A 25,816-nucleotide genomic window follows, 5' to 3' on the forward strand; every position below is an offset into this window, starting at 1 on the left:
TTAGATAAAAAGTACAAGTAACTTGCCTTTCCTCTTACAAATTGTATCTTGTTTGCTGCGGATTTGCTTGCTGTACCTAGGTGTCTCTACGTCGGTGTTATTCGGTGTATGACTACGAGATCCAACAGAAGTCAACTCCATATCATCGTGGTCGGGTGTACACCTGTTCTGTCTTCTCTGGATGGTGGATTCTGCAGAAATTAATGGATTTACTAAAAATAGTTAAATGGTAGAAATATGATATATTGCAGGATTCTCATAAACTTAGCTTAGCATTAGACAAAAAGTAAAAGTAGCTTGCCTTTCCTCTTAGAAATTGTATCTTGTTTGCTGCGGATACGCTTGCTGTACCTAGGTGTCTCAATGTCAGAGTCATTCAGTGCACGACTATGAGATCCAACAGAAATCAACTCCATATCATCGTGATGTGGTATACACCTTTTTGGCCTTCTCTGGATGGTGGACACTGCAGAAATGAATTCATCTGGTGAAGACTGCAGAACAGACAGGGGTGTAGACACAGCACATCTTCCACTAGGACGAAAAACCAGAGGTGAGCACCCTCGACTAACAACCCTCTTCACAGTGGAAAGAGCAGGAGTGGTCCTCGAGCTGAAGCGCGCCTCGATTTCTGGGGTGACTGTGATGTTTTCTTTATCCTGAGACATCCTTCTCATAGACAAACGTGTACAATATCTCACACTTCTGTTCACTAGTAAAACACTAGGGCTTGCCTGGAACAAATAATTCATAGATATTTGTTTTTATGAAGGGATTAAAAAGAAGAAGAAGAAAAAAGAGCCTTTCAGGCTTGGTTTCAGTACAGTATTTTTCAATCTTTTTAAGGTCAAGAAATAGAATAATATTTCGTTCCGTTATAACCTACACCCCCTGCACCAAACAGAGATAAATAATAACTCCGCCATTGCCCAGTCCCAAGTTCGGAATGAGAAAGGAGGAAGGTTGGCTGGTCTGGCACCCAGCTGTAAAACTGCTAACGCCGAGTGTTGGGTGGCGGTAAATAACCCGACTCCCTAAAGGGACCAATGCTTCCGGCGGATGAGCTTCCTTGGGTAAGGTGATGGTCCCCTCAGTGGAGGAAATGACACTGGAATCCATCACTTGAAAACCCAATGGCAAACAAGCAGAGGAGGAACCTCTCACTTCAGTTCTCAATGGTTGTGGAGGTTGATGAGGTCATGCTCAATGGACTGGCTGTGAAAGCGCTACTCACTCACAACTGGAATCTGCCCAACTGCACATCTCATCTCACATGTGCCGCAGGATATGGCTTCGAGACCATAGTGTGAGGGTCACTTCCTGGCAAGTTGGGATCCTCCTCAAACAAATCCACGCCAGTGGCAATTTTCCTGCTACTTTCTTCACTTCGATTAAGTCCAACGGCAATGGGGCAAGGATGGTGGGGACAGGTTTAGGGTAAACTGGGAGCCTCTAGTTCGGTACAGGTCCGGGACCTGTACGTTGGCGGTAGATGTGTGATGGTTGTCTTCATGAGACCCGGTGGCTACTCAAGAATTTGGTCCTGCATCTGTGTCAGGGAAGGCCTATTTAGGACCATCACTGCCCACCCCAAATGGGTAAGGCCCTAGAAAATGTGGGCTAAACAACGGAAGTCACCCTTTTGCCTGGCTGGGCAGCCACACACAGCAGGTAACCCCAAACGCGGTCGAAATATGGCAGATGAATGTAAAATTATAATTGGATCCTGGAATGTCAGAACATTGCTTGATAATGACAACAGTGACAGACCGGAGAGAAGAGCAGCTCTCATCGCCCATGAGCTTGCTAGACAAAACATAAGACGTCGCCGCACTGAGCGAAACTAGACTATCAGATGAAGGGAAGATCATCGAGTCCGGATCGGGCTATACCAACTTTTCGAAAGGTAAGGAGGATGGAGAGAACCGCATTCACGGGGTTGGATTCACAGTTAAGACGAAAACTGCATTCAGTGAAAGGCTCAAGTCACTCCGTATACCACTCTCCGGAGAGAGGTTCGTCACACTCATCTCTGCATATGCCCCCACCCTGAAAGCCAATGAAGAAACTAAGAACCATTTCTACCACCAGCTGAACTCCATCATCACTAAGATAGCATCATCAGACAAACTGCTATTGCTTGGAGACTTCAACGCCAGAGTGGAAAGGGATTGGGTGTGGGAAAGTGTAATGAGCAAACATGGTATTGGTAATTGCAATGCCAGTGGTCTGCTACTTCTCGGCCTGCGTGCAGAACATGAGCTGTTCTTCACTAACACTCAGTTTCACCAATCTAACCATTACAAGACCACATGGATCACCCACGATCTAAGCACTTGCACTACGTCATCACCCGACAGTGTGACAAGAAAGATGTTCTCATCACTAAGACTGCGAGGAGTATTGACGATTGTTGGACAGATCACAAACTTCTGATCTGTCGACTCAGAATATCCTTTCATCGGAAACCAACTGTGCATCACCCAAGTAAGGCCCGACGCAAGTTTGCCACTTTCAAGCTCTCAGATAAATCCACATCGCCAGACTTCCAAAATGCAATCATGAACTGACTGGCAAGCAATACAGTATGCACAAATGACGTGGAGCAAGAATGGTCAACACTCCAAAGGGCTATCATTGAGTCAGCCGAAGAAATCATTGGCTACGAGAAAAGAAAAAAGCAAGACTGGTTCGAAGACAACAATGAAGAAATTCTGAGCCTTATCAATGCCAAACAGGAAGCCCACCTATCCCTTCTTCAAGATCCATCATCTATTGTGAAGAAAGCTATGTTTCAAGATCTGAAACAGAAATGCCAGGCTCAAATAATAGAACTGGTGGCAGGAGAAGGCTCTAGAACTCCAAAGACTATCTGATCCCAGAACCCTGAGGAATTTCTACACGGGAATAAAAGAGATTTACGGTCCATCTCGGTCTTCAATTGGAACTCTGAAAACAGTTGATGGTGCTAACACTCTTACCGATGGTAGAGACATCTTGGAGCGCCGGAAGGAACATTTCTCCACTCTTTTAAACCGAAGCTCCACTGCTGCCGATGACTCTACGGGATGTGCCACAATTCCCCCTCAACCATGGATGGCGATGCCATGTGCTAATCTGTGTTTTCTTTCTTTTTAATTATATATTGTAGCGATTCAGTTTTCTTGAACGGCGTTTGCAAATATTCAAATATGTCATATTGCTATGTACCTTTTTGTACTACAAACATCTAGGTATTGTACTTCATCTGATGACCTCTGAATTCTACTTGGGTCTGTGGTCCAATGAAAACAAGATGTTGAAATAGTTGCTCAGTTAACTCCGCCATTGTCCGGTCCCAAGTCCGGAATGAGAAAGGAGGAGGGTTTGCTGGTCTGGCACCCAGCTGTAAAATTGCCAACGCCGAGTGTTGGGCGGCGGGAAATAACCTGACTCCCTAAGGGGGCCAACGGCTTCGGGCGAATGAGCCCCTTTGGGTGGGGTGATGGTCCCCACAGTGGAGGAAATGCCACTGGAATCCATTATGCAGCGTCTGTTCTCCAGGTTAGGGGCGGCTGCACAAGGCGTCTGTACTCCAGAGGAGCGGCCTCATTATCACCTCACTGGATCACATCCAGAGTTGTAATTCGGGACCTAGTCCCACACAGGTGACACCTTGACAGTCAACCATGGAAGGTCTTTTAAGGAATACTCCACCGGCTGAACCAAGAGTTCAGAGAAGGCAGCATTCGGATACGGTGGGCTGCCACCTGAAAGATACCGTGAAGTCGGAGGCACGGAAATACCCCATTACTACATACACGAATGAGACAAAATCAAGAATCAAACCAAAGCAGATAACATACTTCTCTACACACAACATAAACTCACTCATGCAAACCGGTAAACTAAAAGTGATCACCGACATAATGGACCAACACAAAATTCTTATCATGGGATTACAGGAAATTAGAAACACTGACCAGGATGCCTTGGAATCTCAAGGGTACAGACTTTATAAAGGTATACCCGGGAAGAGAGTGATGAAGAATGTCCCACAATTTGGAACAGGATTTTTGGTCAGCCTTAAAATAATAAACTCAGTTCAAGAATTCAGATCACAGTCTCCACGACTCTCAACGCTCACCTTAAAGGCATCTAATAAAATCTATACTATAATAAATGCCCATGCCCCCACTAATGATAAAAACAACTCCTCAAAAGACCAGGAGGAAACAGGAGAATTTTGGGACCTATTGGACCAGACCATAGATAACATCCCCAAACACCATATAAAATTATTAATAGGCGACTTCAACGCTCAACTAGGCAGAGAAAGAAAATACCGTGACATCATCGGAAAATGGCCAGCACACAAGAAAACAAATAAAAATGGAGAGAGACTAGTTGACCTGTGTAGAAACCATAATTTAATCTCAAAATCTACATGTTTTAAGAGGAAACCTCAAAAACTCAAAACATGGAAACACCCTGACTACACTAAAGGAGAATGGCAACTGGACCACGTCTGCATGGACAAATACCACCACAAAGAGATCTATAACGTCAAAGTCCTCCGAGGAATAGACACAGGTTCAGATCACTACGTAGTTAAAATTAAAATTAAACTCACTCCCCAGAGGAGACAACAAAAGCAAGCCCTTAAAACTAAAAGAAAAATAGATCCTACCCAGCTAATCAACAACAAAAATTACCAGAAAGCAACTGAAAAAATAAAAATCACAGACAAACTTGAAGACTTAGTACACAACCTTAAACAAATTGCAGAAGACCTAGCTCCAATTAAACCACGTAAAAAACACCAATGGTGGAACAGTGAATGTGATGAAACAGTGGAGAAAAGACATCAGGCATGGCTATTACATCAGTCCCAAAAGACAGAAATATCCTATCAAAAGCTAGTAAAACAGAGAAAAGAAACTACCCAAGTCTTAAGAAGAATAAAAAGACAACATCATAAGGACACCCTGCAGTTAATTGAAGAACAGTTCAGTAAAACTAAATCAAGGGACTACTACAAAACCTTCAGAAAGCAGCTCCAAAAATATCAACCCCCGACCCTACTGATGAAGGATGAAGATGGTAAGCTGGCCCATAACAATAAAGACAATGCAGAAATTCTGGCTAAACATTTCAACAAGCTTTTAAATTGTGGGGAACCTACAGAACTCCTTCATTTGGACACCAACACCCCGATAAAAACATCACCAGAAAACATCAATCCCCCCACAATAAAGGAAGTCTACCAGGCTCTGAATAAATTAAAAAACTACAAAGCGCCAGGAGAAGATCAGACCTTTGCGGAAATCTGGAAATATGCAGGAAACTCAGCAAAAGTTGCCCTCCATCAACAACTTGTCTCTATCTGGATTAAAGAAGAACTACCAGAACACTGGACAACAGCCCTCATTCATCCTCTGCACAAAAAAGGGGACAAAACCGACCCTAATAACTACAGGGAAATCTCTCTCCTAGATATAACATACAAAATATTTTCAATAATCATCCTTAATAGGATAAGTTTACAACTTGAGAAAGAACTAGGAGAATATCAAGGAGGTTTCAGACCCTGGAGGAGCTGTCCTGATCAGATCATGAGTCTTAAGTTGATAATGGACTATAACAGGAGAAGAAACAGAGATATGGTGATAACATTTGTAGATTTCAAGAAAGCTTATGATTGCATCCATAGAGAATCTCTGTTTAAAATTTTAAGACACCTTGGACTACACCCCAAATTAATAAACATGATAAAATTGACTCTCACCAATACCAAGTCAAAAGTGAAGTTTAGGGGTGAAACATCAGAGACATTTGAAATTAAAACTGGACTACGGCAGGGAGATGGGCTCTCACCACTATTATTTAACTGTGCTCTAGAAATGGTAATGAGGGAATGGTTTAGAAAATGTCCCCCCAAAATAAAGATTGGCCGAAAAATCAAAACAAATTGCCTGGGTTTTGCTGACGATTTAGCATTACTAGCAGTGGACATAAAAGAAGCAAAAACCCAGATATCAGAACTTCAAAACATTGCAAATAAAATTGGCCTCAAAATATCATTTGAAAAAACAGAAATTATGCCCCAAAAACCAACACAGCTAAAAGAAGTCACCATAAATGATAATAAAATCAAAATAGTAACTCAGTTTAAATATCTTGGAGAAGTAATAACACATAACTTAAATGAAAAAATCTCAATCCAAGTAAGAACAAATAGATTAGCTAAAGCACAGAAATTAACATGGGATATCTACAAAAAGAAATGTCTATCAATAAATACAAAAATAAAACACTACAACACAGTTATAAAACCGGAAGCTACATATGCAGCAGAAACACTCTTTTACCTGAATAAACAATCAAAGACTGACAGACTTCAGAAAATTGAAAGGAGGATTGGAAGAACCTGTATCAACAAAAAATATCAGAAAGATGGACAGTGGCGGTTAATACCTAACAAAGTCGTGTACAAAGAGCTAGAACCCATTACAGATACTATGCGTAAGAGGAGACTGGGATTCTTTGGACATATCATGAGGATGCAGGACTCGAGACTTCTGAAACAACTAGTACAACACAATCTCGTCTCAAAAAATACCACAACAGGATGTAAATGGATCAGAGAAGTAAGAGAGGATCTGAAGGAAATAGGCCTTACAACAGAAGACACCAAAAATAAGATAAAATTGAATACAAAACTCAAGAATACAAACCTCCGCTTTACCCTTACACAAAACAAACCAACAACACGCACATTTTCAACTGAGGAAAGGGCACGAAGATCGGAGCGTCTGAAGAAGTACTGGGAGGACCGCAAAGCCCGAACAATCCCTTCAAAGAGACCTGAACGACGGACTGACTAAAGTGATCCTATGTGGTCATAAAAGAAGAAGAAGAAGAAGAAGTTGCTCAGTTTAGAGAGAATTTGACTATGTCTTCAGCTGTTTTAAATGGATTTGACTGAACCTGTCAGACCTACGTCGTAATCAGTACGAACAAACTTTGTAGAAACCCTAGCTGGTAGGTCTGAAATGTTAAAAAGTGGAGCAAGAACTGAACCTGATAGTAGGACATTGTTTAGTCTATAAAATTTGCTTATACTGTACTTCCATCGATATTCACTTCTATGCATCTATTGCACAGCATGTTAGTGAGCAAAGCTAATATTAATGAAATGCAGAGAAGGAGGCAGTGGTTCAATAACAAAATAAATTTAGAACTGGGGTACATGTGATAAAAGGTCTTCCGAAAAGAGTGAGGAATGGTGAAAAGCAGTCCAAAGAGTGAAGAACTGCAAAATCTCCACCAAAATGAACAAGTACTGGAAATAAATCAATCAATCAATACTGAAATCAATCAACACTGATCTGCATTTAGGGCCATCGCCCAGGTGGCAGATTTCCATTATGTTGTTTACTTACCCAGAGGCTCCGGGTTCGATTTCCGGCCAGGTCAGGGATTTTTACCTGGACCTGAGGGCTGGTTCGAGGTCCACTCAGCCTACGTGATTAGAATTGTGGAGCTATCTGATACTGAGATATATAAAGCCAGGAGATACGGCGTGCTGACCACACGACACCTCGTAATCTGCAGGCCTTCGGGCTGAGCAGCGGTCGCTTGGTAGGCTAAGGCCCTTCAAGGGCTGTAGTACCATGGGGTATGGTTTGGTTTTCTTAGCCTTTTCCCTAACTCCCCTACCGATAAGTGAAAATTTGCCCCAATTTGTTCTCTTGAATTCCAACTTTATCTTCCTATTATGATCTTTCCTACTTTTAAAAACGCCACTCAAACTTATTTGTCTACTAATGTCATACCACTGACAGCTCAGAACATACCACTTAGTCGAGCAGCTCATCTCCTTTCTCCCAAGTCTTCTCACCCCAAACTTAGTAATATTTCCTCGTAACGCTATTCTTTTGTCAGAAATCACACAGAAATAATCGAGCTGCTTTACTTTGGAATTTTTTCAGTTCTCGAATCAAGTAATATTGGTGAGGGTCCCATGAACTGGAACCATACTCTAGTTGGGGTCTTACCAGAGACGTATATGCCCTCTTCTTTATATCAACAATGGCTGACAAGTTTTATCCATGGTCTGAAGTACTGTAACCAAAATTATATTGGGCGGAACAAGAAAAAATGAACCGGCAGTAGGGAGTGAGTCTACGATTCGCTGAAGTCCCTTCAAAGCTGAATCACTAGAAACAGCTATAGTAAAGACAAAGAGTTTACCAGATCAGGTATTTTCTTCCGCTGCGTTTGAATGATTTCATTGACTTGCTCCTTGACTATGCTCTTCATCTCAGTTAGAAGTTGTTCCTTGAAGGCATTCTGACTGTGCTCCTCCAGCTGCCGAATCTCATGTTTCAACTCCTCCTTCAGAGAGGTTAACACAGCCTCCCTGAAAGCATGGAAGTACAGTGATAATTCTGGGAGAAAACACCATCATAACAGAATAATTTTCTTGTACAGGAAGTTTGTCAGTACTTGGCATTTGCCACAGAATGGATGGCCTTGATTTGAGCTACGGTATCCACATATAGAAACTGAGGGAATTTTGAGAAGCAGGTCAAGTTTTAAGAGGTTAACTTATGGCTAACATTAAAAACATGAAAGGGAACACAAAATACGATATGCACAAATATAGGTCAGTGTGAGAAAAGGGAGCAACAGAAAGAGGAAACAAGGAGAAACATGAAAAAGCATTCGGACATGGCAAATCTCTACATCTTCATATACTGCGTTTGAAAAAAAAAAGCTCTCTTCACCAATCTCTGCTCTTTTTCATCTTTCTTCTCAGCCCCATTTTGACAGATTTTCAATCATGATGTGGAAAATGAAGAATAAGGTGAAACCCAGATAAACTCATGAAAAAAGAGGGGAAAAGCTGGGAATCAGAAATGAGCTCATCGGGGACCGAGAAGAGCCCAACTAATGGTAATGTATAAAGATGGCGGCGAGTGAGAGTAACTGTGTGTTTTTCCTCTGTGTTCTTTTAGGAGTTTTAGTGTCAAAACAAGTAGTGTGCGCAAAAGGATATAGTGATGTTCATCTAGATGATCCAGCCAGTGATTCCATGTGTTGTGAAATGCTCGGAAGTAAGTCTGTTCAATATAAACGGCTTTGTTTTTATTCCACGTGCTACGGCGGCTGCTGGCGTACCCAAGCCTCCCTTGCCGGAAGTATACGACTCGCCGTCTCAAGACTGAATATACCTCAGGTTGGAAACTGGTTGACTGCCGTTCGTCAGTTTCATTTTCCTTCACTGCCGACTGCAAACCTCCCTCGCATTCTTGTAGCACCAGCTTCGATTCCAGCCTCCAGTAAATTATCTCGGTTTTCTACTCGGTCTACTTTAAGTTTATTGTTGACATTCCTACTGTTAGCTGGTGATGTGGAGATAAACCCGGGACCCGCGGCGGATAGTGCGATCTCAGTTTACCATCAGAATATCTGCTCTCTTAAAAACAAAATTTACTGACTGTGAGCTCTACCTACAAGAACTATCTTCTTTCGATATTGTCGCCTTCTCTGAAAGTTGGTTAACTGACTTTGTTTCAGACACGGAAATCCCTCTTTCCAAAGAGTTTTCCATTTTCAGAACGGACCGTGGATCTCGGGGCGGGGGAGTTCTCCTGGCCGTTAAATCCAAATGGCATGCTAACCAACGTACTGATTTAACTAGTGACTGCGAAGCCATTTGGGTAGAAGTGAAATTTCAACATTCCAAATATCTATTTGCTTGTTTTTACAGGCCACCTCGATCAACCCTCAATTATTCTGAAAATTTTCTCTCTTCTGTAATGAAAGCCATTAATCTGAATCCTAATGTAATTATATTAGGCGACTTTAACCTCTCTATTTCTTGGAATTCCCCTGCTCATGGTGTCCCTTCTAATAGCCTTGACAAGTGGTATCTCGACCATTATATTACGGGCCTAGGCCTCCAACAGTACGTCCTTGAGAACACCTGCGGGGATAGTCTTCTTGATTACCTGCTCTGCTCCGTTGAGCCTTCCGTTATTTCTGTGGGACGAAATATTTTTAAATCGAACCACAAGTCTGTAGAGGCAACATTCTCTGTTGCCCCTCCCCGCCCCCCGAAATGTCATCGACCCTTTACAAGGAACTGTGTACCCTTGTGGCGGAAGGTTGATTGGCAGGCTGTCAATCACACCCTCTCTCTTCTACCCTAGCACTTGCTGCAAGTGGGTGAAGTGCAAGAAGCAGTGGACCTGTTCTATGACTTGACTCGTGCTGTGATCCGTGACCTTGTTCCCACTCGTAAAACATCCGCCAGATGCCCACCTTGGAAGAAAAGTGACACCAAAATTGGAGAAATGAATAAAACGAAAGCCTGGAAAGACTGGAAAAGGTCACCTTCTGAAGCCAGCTATAAAACTTTTTCTGACCTTTGCAAACACCATAAACAGCTTCTAAAACGGGATTACCAGGACTACATAAACTCTGCCTGCCTAGAAGTGAGAAGTAATAGTAAAAGATTCTGGTCTCTGATAAACAGCAGGAAAAATACAAAGCGTGTGCCAGACACAGTGACTTGGGGTGATAATTTAGCCAGTGGTAGTAATAGACCGGAAATTTTCAACGATTACTTTGCGTCTAATTTTGTTGCACCTGTTCAGTTCCCTGATTTTCCGTCTATTGATTCTGTTCCCTCTCATAGTCTCAGTAATCTTTCCACCTCTGAGTCAGAAGTCTATTCGTTACTTTCCTCCCTGCCAGAAAATAAACCTACTGGTCCGGATGGTCTCAGCCCTGTCTTCCTTTAGAATACCGCTACGACTCTTGCCCATCCTATTGCTGTTATATTTAACCGTTGCTTCTTAGCCGGCTACTTTCCTGACAACTGGCAAATCGCTAACATCACTCCGGTTTTTAAAAGTGGAAAGAGGTCTGATGTCAGAAACTATCGTCCGATTTCTATATTGCCCACTCTGTCACTCATCTGTGAAAAGATTATCCACCAGCGCCTTCTTTCTTTCACACTTCCTTATATATCGTCCCATCAGCATGGTTTTCTTCCTGGTAGCTCCTGCCTAACTAATCTGGCTGTTCTTCTCCATCGTGCAACATCTGCTCTTAACGCCGGTTATCAACTGGACGTGTGCTACATTGATATTGCTAAGGCTTTTGATACCGTAGACCACGCACTTCCTTTTTCCTATAAACTCTCAGAACGTTTTAATATCCATGCTCGCTTGCTAACTCTCCTGCAGAGCTTCCTCAATACCAGAACTCAGCATGTGGTTCTTGATGGGTTCAGTTCGACTCTTGTTATGGTACATTCTGGCGTCCCACAGGGCAGTGTCCTAGGTCCGCTTCTTTTTGTCTTATTTATTGACGATCTCATTAATTCTATATCCTCCGTTTCTTGTGAAATTCTACTATTTGCAGATGACTGTAAAATATTCAAACAAATCGATTCTTTATCTGACGTAAACTCCTTACAGAGTGGGCTTAATTCACTCTCTGAATGGTGCTCCACATGGCGTCTTAAGCCTAATCCTGCCAAGTGTTCCTCTATTTCGATCACGCTTCGTAAATACCCTATTCTCAGTAAATACTCCCTCCTCGGTAACCCGTTCCCAACTCTAACAGAACAAAATGACTTAGGAGTGATGTTTGACAGTAAATTGTTATTTGTCCCCATATACAAAAGATAACCGCGCGAGCAATGTCACTTCTCGGTTTGTTGTATAGATTTTCTGACATCACCGATATCCACGCCCTCCGAGCCTACTATGTATCTTGCATCCTACCGATTATTGAATTCGCGTCTCCCATTTGGTCTACCTCTTCACCCACTAATCTGAATCATATTGACCGCGTGCAGTCATTCTTCTGTGCCATTGCTAGAGCCAGAGTATCTGATTGTCGAAACTTGAGCAGTAATCAGATACTAGACAAGTTAAACCTTCACCCGTTATCTAGTCGCAGGAATGTAGCCGACCTTAGATTCCTATATAACGCTGTTAACGGTTTATTTCGTTCTCCTGAACCTGCATCCTTCTTTTCCTTACATGTTCCAACTCGCAAAACCAGGATTAATCCGCCCCTTCATATTCCGTATTCCCGCCCCTCTCTCGTTCAAAGAAGTTTATTTATCCGCATACCAACCCTCCTTAACTCTTTATCTTCTGACAGGAACTTGGACGTTTTTTCTTCGTATGCCTCCTTTAATCGATTCTTCCTTAACTTAACCTAGTTCATTTTCTTCATACTCCTTTTTTCTCTTCTCATTGCTGTCCTCTCTTTTGTACATAATATAATATTTATTTATTTTTTACTGTACTATACCATTACTTAAGTGTTATATCTGTATTTATCTTACTGTGACTAGCTATAAGTTCTCTTCGTTTTACGTTCAACAATTTTTCTCGTTGTTTCTTTAGCCTTTATTTTTTGTTTTTATATGTTGTGTCTCTAATTTTGGTAGTTTTTAATTTTTTCCTCTATTTTTATCGTTAGATGTTTTTTCGTCATTATTCTTCCACTTTCCTTTATGCTTGCCTTGTGCTACTCTATTGTAAATATGTATTTCATTGCGGAACTCTGTAATTCGGCTTCTCGCTGTTTTGGTTTCCCAAATAAATAAATAAATAAATAAATAAATAAATAAATAAATAAATAAATAAATAAATAAATAAATAAATAAATAAATAAATAAATAAATAAATAGGTGTCGAGTTGCCCTTGTCTTCTCTTCTACACTGAACTGCAATTGTTTTTACCCTATTGTGTGTTCTCTTTCATGTTTCTAAGTAAAACCCATCTTAAAAGGACCCTCTATTGAGTGGAAACAAGCCTTTAACAGAAAATTATCCCAGTTCCTTGACTTTGGCATAAAATGCAATGCAAACAACCCTGAATTAAAGAAAACTGTATGGCCTTAAATGGAAAATTTCCAGTCCTCCTAGTGGACTGTTTTGTAATATTTTAATAATGCTACACATTCTATTCCAGATGGTCGTTGATGCAAGGGCAGGTACCATATATGGTACGGAACATTCCTTCTTTCCCAGTCCCTATTGTTTGAGGATTAACAGCAGGCTATCTCCTTCGACCAAATGGACAATCCACTTTACAAATGATACTCCACAAATAGCTATCAATCATCTATGGAACTCAATATATGTGATTCAGTAGTTCACACTACAGGAAAAAGAAGAAGAGAAGGATAAAGATGATAACATTTTGTTCAAAGAATAAATAGTTGTTATAAGCCATTTCTTTTTGATTTCAACTTAGTTAATCCATAACTGTGAGGTTCTTCAGCACGGAGCTTGACTCACTACTGCAGTTCCATCGCCCTGTGCATGGTACCTTTCCAATGCACCGCAATCTTGTGCTGTGACCAAGTGCTATGAATGTCGTGATTATCAGGGCCTATAACCATTTTATGGTAGCACCATGCAAATGTGAGGACCTCACATTTCATTCACATTTATTTTATTAAGATTACAAATGACGCACAAGAGTTGGGCATATTTTATTTATTTTGTATTACAACAACCATGCACTGGGTAAGGCTATTGTATTTATGCATTTTTTCTTGTATTGTACAGTATTGTACTTCATTAAATTTTTTAAGTCAATCATTATGTCATTCAATAAGGCCTTTTTTGAAGAGAAATGGACTCACAAAGGTCTTTCTAATGTTGCATGCCCATGTGACTTCCAGCCATCTGGAAGCTCCTTTCAATATTTCCCAAAAGGGAGAGTGAGTCAGGACTGGGTCCTCCCAGCTGGCCAGGCCTCTCCTTGTATGATGCTCTCGTCTGGTTTCCCCGTACGCCTTCTGGGATGCGAAATGAGAATTTCCTTCCTAACCACACCCTGAAGATTCCAGTACTTTATCACTAGGATATAAAATACTGGTTTACAACAAACAGACATTGTAGGGGAGTTGGACAGCAGTAGTGTAGGCTGTCATCGGAGTCGTCATGGATGGCGAGTGTTTCACCGGAGTTAGTGGCGTGGGAGTGGTGTTGTTTTCGTCATTACGCTGTGGAGCTGGACAGCAGTAACTGTTGTTGGAGGGTGTGAGTAGTAGTAGTACTCACGTGGTTGTCGTTGTAGAGTGTATTGGAGGAGTATGACAGAATGTTAAAGTGTGGTCACTGTTTAATGATGTTGTGTCATTATCTTGCTGAGTATTCCTGAATTTTAATTTTATCTTGCTGAGTAGTTCAATGTATGGAGCCGCCACATGAAATGACAGTGACAGACTTCTCTGAAGTAGAGCCATGGAAGAGTCATTGTGCATCATGATTGCGTCTCTAAGTACACATTCATTTCTTCTTGACTAGGAAATTGAATGTGTTCTCACAAAATAGTGATTCCGGAGAGGAATGTTTTGAAGAGGTAAATGGAGAGTATGTGGGGGGGGACAGTGTTACGGACTTTGGATATGTACTGTAGTGTACTTAGGCACTTATCAAGTTACCTTTCGATCAAAACTAATTATCATGATTATTTCGACTCATCGAAATTGAACTGGAAGTATTTTATGCTGCGAGCTCATAATTGCACGGTCCGCCACTGTAGCACTAGCATTCAGTAGGCATGCTATCAAGGTTGTACTGCCACCTAGCAGCAACCACGAAACTAAATTCAACCTTTTCTCCATGCACGAATGACAATGGGCGACGGTTGTTGCTTTTTGGGAGAGTAATTCAGGACGGAGCTACTTCTGCTATTGCTGGTGGATTTTTACTTGTATTAAGTGAAGAAAGAAGAAAAGATGTGGATTTTAATTGATCCTGGGTGATCATGTCGTTAAGGGGCAATGTCCTTATCGCCATTCCATTTCCTTTTTTTTCCTACTACTTTTAGAATAATCTGCGAGTAAGCATCCACTTCTTGTTACCCAGGAGATGTAACGATGGGAGGAGCAAATCGGATAATTCCAGGTTACCGAGTGTGTTACATAAATTCGTCTGGCTTAAATTGAACTGCTTAAATCTATAATATTCTACTACCCAAATCATCTTGGTGCACGAGAAATTGAATTCAGCCAATACCGTTAATAGACTGTAATCTTCGTCATTTTAAATTGTGAATTAACTACCAACTTGTTGGGGCTTTTATGTAACTATTTGTAAAGTTATAGCACGTGTTAAATCTTCATTATGTGAATATCCCCATCAGGGAAGTGATTAAGAGCCAAAAATTGTTTCTTATCACCTATTCTGCTGTGTATTTATCCTTTCTGGGTGGGTAGCCATTTTGTTGGGGTTCGTTATGTGACCCGGTCGCCATGGCAGCACCTTTTACATGTATGTGGGCGTTGCCCGGATTATTTTGACATTTGCCGTCTCTGTGCTTTGTTATGTGATGACAGCTGACGTGCGTCACGGGTGAGATTGTTGAATTTTGCTTGGGGGTTGTAAACCATTAATATTTAATTCTGGATTATATTTGACTTGGCTATTGTAACTGTTGGTCATTTTTATATTCGATCTAATTTCTCTTTTCCTAAAGTTGGTTCGTGTTGAACTTATGATCTGTGGATTTCACATGCTACTGCTCGCGTCCTACAGTTGAAGTGGTTCTTAAGGAACATTTTTCACTCTCGAAAATGGTATTATGTGAAAACCCGGTTTAGGGTTAAGTGTCAATTAAGTACGCCGTTCTTTGGTTCATTTCTCTAAGGTTGTTTTTTTTCTTTCTGATTTATCCTCACTGAGGATTTCTCCAGTGGACTGGTTTGTGAGCTCAGATTGTATTTCTTTCCCTGATTTTAATTTTAATGAACTTGAAAGTTCTATGATTAATTTAATTCCTTTTAATTTTGCCTAACTGAATTTGAACTTGATCTTTTAATTACAATTACAAATGCCCCAGTGTTGGCGATTCCAGATTTTGAGAAGCGTTTCATTGTTCAAACTGATGCCTCTGGGCGAGCTATTGCTGGTGTCCTCCTACAGGAGCATGAAAATGGGCGAAGGCCTGTAGCCTATGTATCCAGGCTCCTCAACAATCTGGAGAGTAAATACTCCATCTACGAACTGGAATGTCTAGCTGTATTATTTGCCCTAGAGAAGTTTAGGCCCTTTATCGAACATGTGAACTTTGACCTAGAGACCGATAATCAGGCTCTGTCTTGGGTATTAAATAGGCCCAAGAGGACCGGAAGAATAACCAGATGGGCACTCTGAATCTCATCTTTTAATTTCAATGTTCGGCATATCCGTGGTTCTGAGAACGTCATTGCCGACAGCTTGAGTAGGATGTTTGATGGGAATTGTGGGGCTGACGTGAACCCTGTTGAGGATGAACTTCAAGTTAACACCGTTGGTGTTAGTGCCATACTTACTGACATTCCTCTGTTGTACCACGAATTTGGTGATCATCAAAAGTCTGATCCAGAGTTGAAAAGCATCATTGACTCAATTACTAGCGGTACCGAAGTTAAACCTTACTCCTTATCTAAGGGCATTCTCTGTTGCAAGGGTCGGAAGGACCGTAACTTCAAAATCGTTGTCCCAAAGGTTCTAGTACCAGTCATCTTTAGGTATTATCACTGCTCTCCCATTGGAGGTCATCTAGAAACCTATAAAACACGCCAGAAAATCAGGTAGTTCTTCATTTGGAAGAAGATGGACCATGACATTAGAACCATGATTAAATCCTGCAAATCCTGTGGCATTAGTAAACCTAACTTAAATAACAAGGTTGGATTGTTGTCATCGTCACAAGCCTCACGCCCAATGGAAAGGGTATTCATCGACCATGTGGGACCATTTCCCCGTTCCTCTCTGGGAAACACCCATATCTTTGTATGTATCGATGCATTTTCTAGGTTTTGTTGGATTTTTCCCACCAGATCCACCAACTCCCGTACTTCTATTAGCTGCTTAAATTCGATCTTTGCATCCTTTGGTCCTCCCAAGTTTCTGGTTTCTGTCAATGCCAGCTCCTTCGCCAGTAATTTATTCAAGAAGTATCTGTTTGATTTGTGCATTTCCCATGTAACTACCACTCCATATTATCCGAACCCTTCCTATGCCGAAAGGCTGAACAGAAATCTACGGTCTGCATTGATTGTATATCATCATGACAACCAATCCAAGTGGGATTCTTGTCTGCACTGGTTGGCTCATGCCTTCAACTCCGCTATTCACGAGTCACATGGTAAGACACCTATGGACCTCAAGTTCTGCTACACGCCATTTTCTCTGATGACTAATCTCTTATGTATTGAAGATCTCTTACCTGAGTTGTCAAAACCGAATGACGTAAAAAATTTTTGGGATGAAGCAAAGAAGAATTTGGCTGTGTCATATGAGAAGGTTAAAAAGCGGTATGATAAAGGTAGAACCTCATCGAAATTGAAGGTTGGTGATCAAGTGTATGTAAAATCCATAAATTTTTTGCTAAACTTGCCCCCAGATATCAACGTCCGTGTACCTTGTTGCAGTTTTTGTCCCCTGTATCGGTATTAGTGAGTGATCCCGTATCTAAACGCATTCAGCGTGTGTATCTTTCCCAAATTAAGGCTTGTTAACTGGTTACGTTTACTAGGGCTCTTGGTTGAATGTAACCTTGAAAGGTAGCTTCGGTAGCCATTTGGTATTTTTAGTTGATCTTGGTTTGCATGCTGCTGATCGATGAGTGAATTTTGTTTTTATTATACTAAGATTGGTGGATGGCTCATTACTGAAGCTGTTAACTTGATTATTATTTTTTGATTAATAAACTGTAATCTACGAAATTGCGGTGACCTTATCTGTATTGGTACTATTGCTCTATTCCCTTGGATTATTATGTTTGTGTACTTGAAACCCTGTGCTTGTGTGGTGTACTACTGATTAACCATTTTGGTATTTAACCTTGTCAAACTTGCAGATTATGTTTTGAGGTTAGTTTTCTACCTGCTAGTGTTGTAATTTTACCTAGCGGAAACCTTCTAGGCTGTTTCTGCGTAGAGTATTTTGTACTGAATTCACCTATGATGACACAACTTGATCATTGCTGGCCTGTAGTATGTTTGTGCTAAGGTGAATGGAGTGTGCTTGTTGTATGAAAGCTTTCCCATCTCCATCTTTTCACTGTGTGTGTCTTGCACTTGGTAGTGATCCAAGCTACGTTCTGTGTTATTTATTTATGGAGTGATTATTGATTTTTGTGTTATATAATTAGTCAGTGTCAGAGATGGTAACTCGTTTGCCTAGTGCATGGACTCTGTGTCTTAAGAGCGTCTCATTTCCTGGCTTCTGATGTCTTGTATTTATCTATTGCTAAATAATCCAGAGCTCTTTCTTGGTTATCCTTGTCAACTGTTGTGGGTGCTTTATTCTACGTATGAGGTGTTTTAACTTCATTTGTGAATGTAGTCATATGATATTATTATTATTATTATTATTATTATTATTATTACAAACTAGTCGACCTGAAGCTGCCTCAATTCTATTGCTCTTTAATCAACTTGATTGAATCGGTCAGTGCACTACTCTGAACTTGGTACTTGAATTATTATTATTTTTTTTTTTTTTTTAACGTTGAAATCTGGCATTCTTTTAGTGTTTGGCTTTCACCTTTGGGTTGCGGATTGCAGATGATGAAGTGTCATTTACCTGATCTACAGTTTGTTGTTCATGTTCTTTGGTTCCGTTAAGGAAATCTTAACCTGAGGGGTGTATCTACTCCGAACCTAAATGGCATGGTTCGAGTCCTGGATTTATGGTTCCTTTCGGGAAAGTGATTTCTATTGGTGGCGATTTTGTTGGCTGGAAGTCATGTTCTGGAGGATGACTATCCTTTAATCTCTTATGAGTTAACTCGTGTATCTTGCCCTTCATTACTGTTATTGTGTTATTGAGTCTGGTGTTGTGTGGGTATGGCACTTCGGTATGGGATATCTATCGCAACTCTTTGTGAATCACCTTGGTTTGTTAGTAGTTTCTGGTTGATTTTGTGGGTTCTGGTTTCTTCATCCCATGTATGCTTGCATGATCTGTTGATCAGATGTCCTCTTGTTTAATTTTTTTTTTCCGTAAAGCTCATTTGATGTTACCTGTCACTCTATGGTATTTTCTTTTCCTCAGGGGTTCTTGCCGTGATTGGTTAGTCATCTTACCATTCTATGGGTTTGCTAGTTATGGAACTAGCTAGGTTTCCCTAGTCGGTACTGGAATCTTCCTAATGGTTTATGGGGGCTATTAGCAGTGTTACTGCCTTCTTCATAGTTCTTCGAGCACTTTCCACAGACTGGCCTCGTATTCCGCCATTTATATTTTAATCGTCTGCTCTCCTGGGAATAGGGGGAGGTTCCTGTTTGGCCGTTAAGTGACAGTGTGATGTGGATATCACGTACTTATAGACCAGGTAACGCTGAGATCCTTAGGTATAACCAGTGGTGTACGCTGTGTGAGTCGTTGCTCGTTATTTCTCCTTTTAGTCTTCTGATCTGAGGTTTTTCATTGCCTTTTTAATTAATTAGACGTTTCATTGTGGAGTGAATTGTGTTAGTAATCCTGTGTAGTAGGTTAGCTATCTGATTCCAGATGGTTTTCCCTCCTGAGTTCCTTCCTTCCTTATTTTTGTCCTGTTGGTTCAATGTGGCTTATTATGGTCTTGTGAAGTATTAGTATTCGATCTGTAAGTTATTCTTAGCTTGGTGTTAATTGTCTGATCTGTTGCTGATAACATACTATTCCAGAACCTGTCATCTTGAAATTTAAGAGGTCTCCAACTGGTCTAGTCAATCCTTTCCTTGCTCTGATTATGTTCCTCCTGAATGCCATGTTTGTGTAATTTTTAAATCCTTCCTTATTCCGTGTAGCTATTTGTTCGTTAAATTGGTTTCTAGTCTCTTTCTTCTTCTGTTGGTTATGCATTGTAATTGTGAGATGATGTTCCTGACCTACCTTAAATTACTAAATTAGTTTGTTGTGCTATTTAAGCATTTTAGTTATCGATTATTTAACTCAATGATTAGTTGTGCTGCGGCTACTGCATTCAAGAGTTTATTTTTGGGGGGGTTTTCTTGGTTTCATATGTAACTCCTTCCTTGGGGGTCCTGCTTTGGGGTTTATTTTGAAACTCTTAGATTATTCTGTTGGTAGCTTATGTGGATTGGTTGGATGGCTGATTATGTAGCAATGGACATGATGTTTTCTGTGTTACTTTAGTTAAATGATTTTGATGTACTGATTTCTTAGGTTAATTGTTTCCAGTTTCTCCCTAGGTGCATATAAATGGTTTTTGCATGTGAATCGTGCCTTTCTCTATAGTAGAAGCCCCAAATTTCCATTAATAATTTAATTTATTAGTATTGTTCAAAAGATAGTTGAGACCTGTTTCCTTGGTGTCGGGAATTTAGTATGAAACCTTGTGCAAAATAATCAGAAGAAACTGTAACGGTTCGTGTATTACTTTTTCAAAATCGACTGTTTCTGTGTTAATAGATCATTATCGTATGGAGTGACGTGAACTTGTTCTACAAATCTAATTATGGACTCTGACGCACGTTGATCTGCTTCAACTGCCTGTTGAGTTATCAGCTTATCATGTAAGCTCAAGGATCTCGCTCTAACCAGTAACCTCGCTTATCCTAGAAACGTCAAGTAAGAAAATTTATTACATGTATATTTGAAGTGCTCCTTTAGCTCCGATCAACTTCGTTTCATCCTACCCCATGTTAATCTTTCGCGGGAGGAGGAACTGTTACGGACTTTGTATATGTATTGTAGTGTACTTGGGCACTTATCAAGTTACGTTTCGATCAAAACTAATTATCACGATTATTTCGACTCATCGAAATGGAACTGGAAGTATTTTATGCTGCGAGCTCATAATTGCGCGGTCCACCACTGTAGCGCTAACATTCAGTAGGCATGCTGTTGACATTGTACTGCCACCTAGCAGCAACCACGGAACTAAATTCAACCTTTTCTCCATGCACGAACGACAATGGGCGACGGTTGTTGTTTTTTGGGAGAGTAATTCAGGACGGAGCTACTTCTGCTATTGCTGGTGGATTTTTACTTGTATTAAATGAAGAAAGAACAAAAGATGTGGATTTTAATTGATCCTGGGTGATCATGTCGTCAAGGGGCGATGTCCTTATCGCCATTCCATTCCCTTTTTTTTCCTACTACTTTTAGAATAATCTGCGAGTAAGCATCCACTACTTGTTACCCAGGAGATCTAACGATGTGAGGAGCAAATCTGATAACTCCAGGTTACCGAGTGTATTACATAAATTCGTCTGGTTTAATTGAACTGCTTAAGTCTATAATATTCTACTACCCAAATCATCTTAGTGCACGAGAAATTGAATTCATTTAAAGTTAAAAATTTCATTGTTCCGTATTGAAGAATATCACAATTAAATTTGAAATAATTGATAAGGAGATTCCACCTATTCAATACCAAAGAATAAGAAGTGTAGTGAATTACATTCTCATTTAATAATAATTAGAAATGGTACCGGTTTCGACCCTAGTCCAGGTCATCATCAGCCGATTAAGAAATGGAAAACAATGCATAGGATCAGTAGAAGAGGCAATATGAAAAGGAAATGAACGGGGGTAGACACTGTAAAACTTAGAAGAAGTAAAATACAAGTCATTCAAAAGAAAAACAGTGCGCAATTCTCTTAGCGGCAGCAAGGCACACGTAGCGCTAGGCAATGTCCCACAATGATTACGAATAGCGGATTGGGACAAACACAAACACCCAGTCCCCGGGCCAGAAGAATTAATCAGAGGCGATTAAATGCGCCGACCCAGCCGGGAATCGAATCCGGGACCCCCTGAACCAAAGGCCTGAACACTGACCATTCAGCCAATGAGTTGAATCACTAATTTTGTATTATATTCCAGTAATAGCATCTCAAGACGGAGTGGCTATAAGAAGCAAAGCTTTGCATTCAGGAGGCGAGTGGGTTCGAAGCCCACCATCGACTGTCCTGAGAATTGTTTTCTGCATTTTAACTTTCTCACTTCCAGACAAATGCTGGGAGAGTTCCTATCCACAGGCCACCACTTTATCCAATTTCATTCACCACTATTTATTTCATCTTCATTAAATTCTCCACTAACAAAACAGTTTGGAAAAAAAACTCTTGAACTGAGGTTCACACCAGGAAGGGCATCCAGCCATACAATATCTCAAATCATCCCTAACCTTGTGTCAGGAAACATTTGAATAATAGTCGTTATCATCATCATCATCATAATCATCATCCGCAGTTTCCAGCTGTAAGCCGGGTCAGCTTGGAAAATAAGCCTCTCCATCTCCTCTTGTCTTCCCACTATTTCTCCCTAGTCACTCTTGCCCAGTCTGCTCTTCTCTGTACACACACTTCCACTCCTTTTATCCACCTGTCTCTTGGCCGTTTACCTGTTATCTCCAGTTCGCGCATCCTCCTCGGTATCCTCTCCTCTGTCATTCTCTTCATGTGTCCATACCATCTAAGTCTAGATGCCTCTATCCTATTCTGTAGTGGCTCTTCTTTTACTATATCTCAAACCTTCTCACTTCTCATCTTATCCCATCTTGTCACTCCTATCCTGCTTCTCAGAAATTTCATTTCACTTGCCTGTATTCTATTCACAGTTCTCTGCCTCATTACCCAAGTCTCAGCTGCATACGTCAGAATAGGTATATAGTATATCCTGTATATCACGCTTTTGCTTCTCGGAGGGACATCCTTGGTCCAAACCAGGCTTCTGACACTTTTCAGGAATGCTCCTGCTTGTCTTCCACGCTCGATTATTTCCTTATCTCGTCCATTGTTACTACAAAGAGCAAAGGTGACAGAGCACTTCCTTGTTTTAATCCACCTTTTTGCTCATACCAGCCAGTTCTCTCTCCTATTTTCACACAACTGACACTCCCATTGTACATCTCCTTCACTCTTTCTATGGTCTGTTCCTCGAAACCTTTTCTCTGTAAGGCTTCCCATATCTTGTTTCTACACACACGGTCATAAGCTTTCTCAAAGTCCATGAAGGCCATCAAAAAGATCTTTACCCCATTCATTATGGCGCTCTTATAGTTGCCTTACATAAGGTCTACTGTAGACCTTCCTGATCTGAAGCCATACTGCTCTTCTCTTCTTTTCTTCCACCCTCTTTCTGATTCTATTCTCCAGAATCTTCTCAAACACCTTTGCACAGTGGCATATCAATGTGACTCCCCCATAGTTCTTAAACTCTTTTCTATTCCCCTTCTTGAAAATGGGTATGATAAACCCCCTTCTTCTTCTACTTCCAATCTTCAGGGGTCTTCATTTCCTCCCATACTACTTTTAACACATGATAAAGCCACTGTTTCCCTATCTCTCCTTCTGCCTTCACCATCTCAATACTCAATTCATCTAACCCTGGGGCTTTCCCTCCTTTCATCTTGTCCAGTGCTAGCTCCACTTCTGCCCATGTTAAGTGTCTTTCTTCTTCCATATTTCTTACTTCCTTCCTGCTTCTACTTTCCTCCTCAGTGCATCCTTCTGGGTTTAGTAAATCTTCAAAATATTTCTTCCACATTCCTATGAGTTTCTCCATTTCCATTTTTGTCTATCATTATAACATCTTCCCTCTTGCCTTTCTTCTTACTCTTGACCATTGCATATAGTACTTTCTTATTTCCTTGCTATACTCTTCCATCATGTTTGTCCACTTTTCCATCCATTTTCTCTTCTCCTCTGTTACAACCTTTTTAGCTTCTTCCTTTTTCATCTTATATTCTTGTCTTGCCTTCATTGTCCTCTGTTGAAACCATACTCTGAAAGCTTTATTCTTCTCCCTAACTGCCGCTTTGACTTTGTCGTTCCACCATGGGGTTTCCTTGCATCTTTCCCTTGCACTAGTTCTACCACAAACTTCCTCTGCCGTTTTTAATAGTGTCTTCTTGAATCTTTCCCATTCCTCCTCTCCTGTTTTTGTATCATATGTTGGTACGTTCAATCTTATTTTTTCCTGGTATTCTTCCTTGGTTTCCTTTTCCTTCAGTTTCCATATTTTGATACAGTAGAAGTCAGCTATAGCGAGTACGGCATATAACGAGAACCCCATTATAACAATTATTTTTGTCCGTCCCTTCAAAATTCCTATATTAAACTGTGTATTATCCTTTGGTTACAGCAAGAGCCCTATCACTGATGCATCCGTCATTACGAGCGATTATGCGCACTCGATTTTTTCCGTTGCCGATATTTATGCACCCAGTCATTATACTGCATGTGATTGATCATCTTCGGTATCGTTTTCTCGCTATGCCCACTAGGGAGCTCCCTCGTCAACATTCGATGACAATGTCGGAGTCGATTAGTAATACCCTTTGACTGCTCTTCCGCAAGGAAAATGAAAGAGAAGAACATGTTTTCGTAATAAATGCGTAAATAACGTGTCCAATAACCGTTGTTAATTCGTTGAAGATAAACGCTGAATAAACAATCGCTTAATTTTAATGCTAAATACCGCAATTGAGTAAGAATGAGATAGGCCTAAACCTCAAGATATGGCAGAGTGCGTCATTGATTACGAGGTTAGTTTATATTTTCTCGCGTCCGTTAAATTACGGAAAGGCTATCATCATATAAATTAAAGCGAGAAGGTTATAATTTCTCTACTGGCGCTTGAAGTATGTGTTCATTATATATATAGTACAGTAGAGTTAGGATAGATGACGCTGAAACGTTTGCCACAAAATGCAATAGATCACCTTCGGTACGGTATAGTTTTCGCGCTATGTGCATTTCCGAGCTATCTCGTCAACATTCGAAGGCGCCGGTGGAGTCCACTAGAGGACAGCAGTCGACGGGTATTACTAAAAAAAGTTTGAAATGAAGGAGGGTAACACGTTTTCATAATAAATGCGTAAATAACGTGGCTGATAGCAGTTGTTAACTCGTTAAAAATAAAGGCTGAAGTAAACTATCTCTTAATTTTAATGCTATACCGTATACTAAAATTAAGTAAGAATGTGATACACCTCAAGATATGGCAGGGTACTTCACTGATTACAGAGGATAGTTTATATTTTCTCGTGTCTAGTTAAATTTCGGAAAGCTATTCCCATGTCAATTTTTAGCAAGGAGGTTATCATTTCTCTACATGCATTTCAAATAGGTTTTCATGATACATATACGGTTGGGTTAGGTGACGCCGTTTGAAGAAGATAACTGAAATGTTTGCCACAGAAGCCTCTGGAGTGATACCATATTTCTCCGAATCCAAGATGTCTTTTTTTTCTCAGAATCTCATGTGAAATATCAAGGGTAGTTTTTGCAGTTGCGGCCTGATAGTAATGAACACCACTGGCAAATACCGCAGTAACCACGCTGTTTCTTTTCAGCCCCGAGCGCGCGCGCACAAAACTCGTTGACAAAAGGCTACTTTTTTTTTTTTTGCACCGACACAGATAGTTCTTGTGGCGACAATGGGATAGGAAAGGCCTAGGAATAGGAGGGAAGCGGCCGTGGCCTTTATTAAGGGACAGCCCCAGCATTTGCCAGGTGTGAAAATGGGAAACCATGGGAAACCATTTTCAGGGCTGCCGACAGTGGGGTTCGAACCCACTATCTCCTCATTACTGGCCGCACTTAAGCGACTGCAGCTATCGAGCTCGGTCTTAGAAAGGCCACGGCTACTCAGTAGCAGAATTATAACGCGTCTGCTGTACCTGACGCTTAGTAAAATTAAGTTTTATAGACGGCAGGAATATTTTCGTGATGGATCGTCGTATTGTAAAGATACGTGGAACAGGTATTGCCGGCAAATTTTCAATGCGTTCTTGTCGATGTTATGATGTTAATTTTAAGTTAATGGCTATTAAACACTCG

At 40.7% G+C, this 25,816-nt stretch overlaps 1 protein-coding gene across 1 annotated transcript in view; it reads right to left on the reverse strand.

Annotated features, from left to right (window-relative positions):
- Positions 1-25,816, reverse strand: part of LOC136879371 (chromosome-associated kinesin KIF4B) — a 174,446-nt gene continuing 148,630 nt past the window's right edge. The window contains exons 10-12 of the mRNA XM_067153187.2: positions 8,236-8,404; positions 302-734; positions 1-191 (exon numbers count right to left, since the gene is read on the reverse strand). Coding sequence (XP_067009288.1) covers positions 1-191; positions 302-734; positions 8,236-8,404 — 793 coding nt within the window. The remainder of the gene's footprint in view (positions 192-301; positions 735-8,235; positions 8,405-25,816) is intronic.

This window comes from Anabrus simplex, chromosome 8 (assembly GCF_040414725.1).
Source record: "Anabrus simplex isolate iqAnaSimp1 chromosome 8, ASM4041472v1, whole genome shotgun sequence".
Lineage (NCBI taxonomy): Eukaryota > Metazoa > Arthropoda > Insecta > Orthoptera > Tettigoniidae > Anabrus > Anabrus simplex.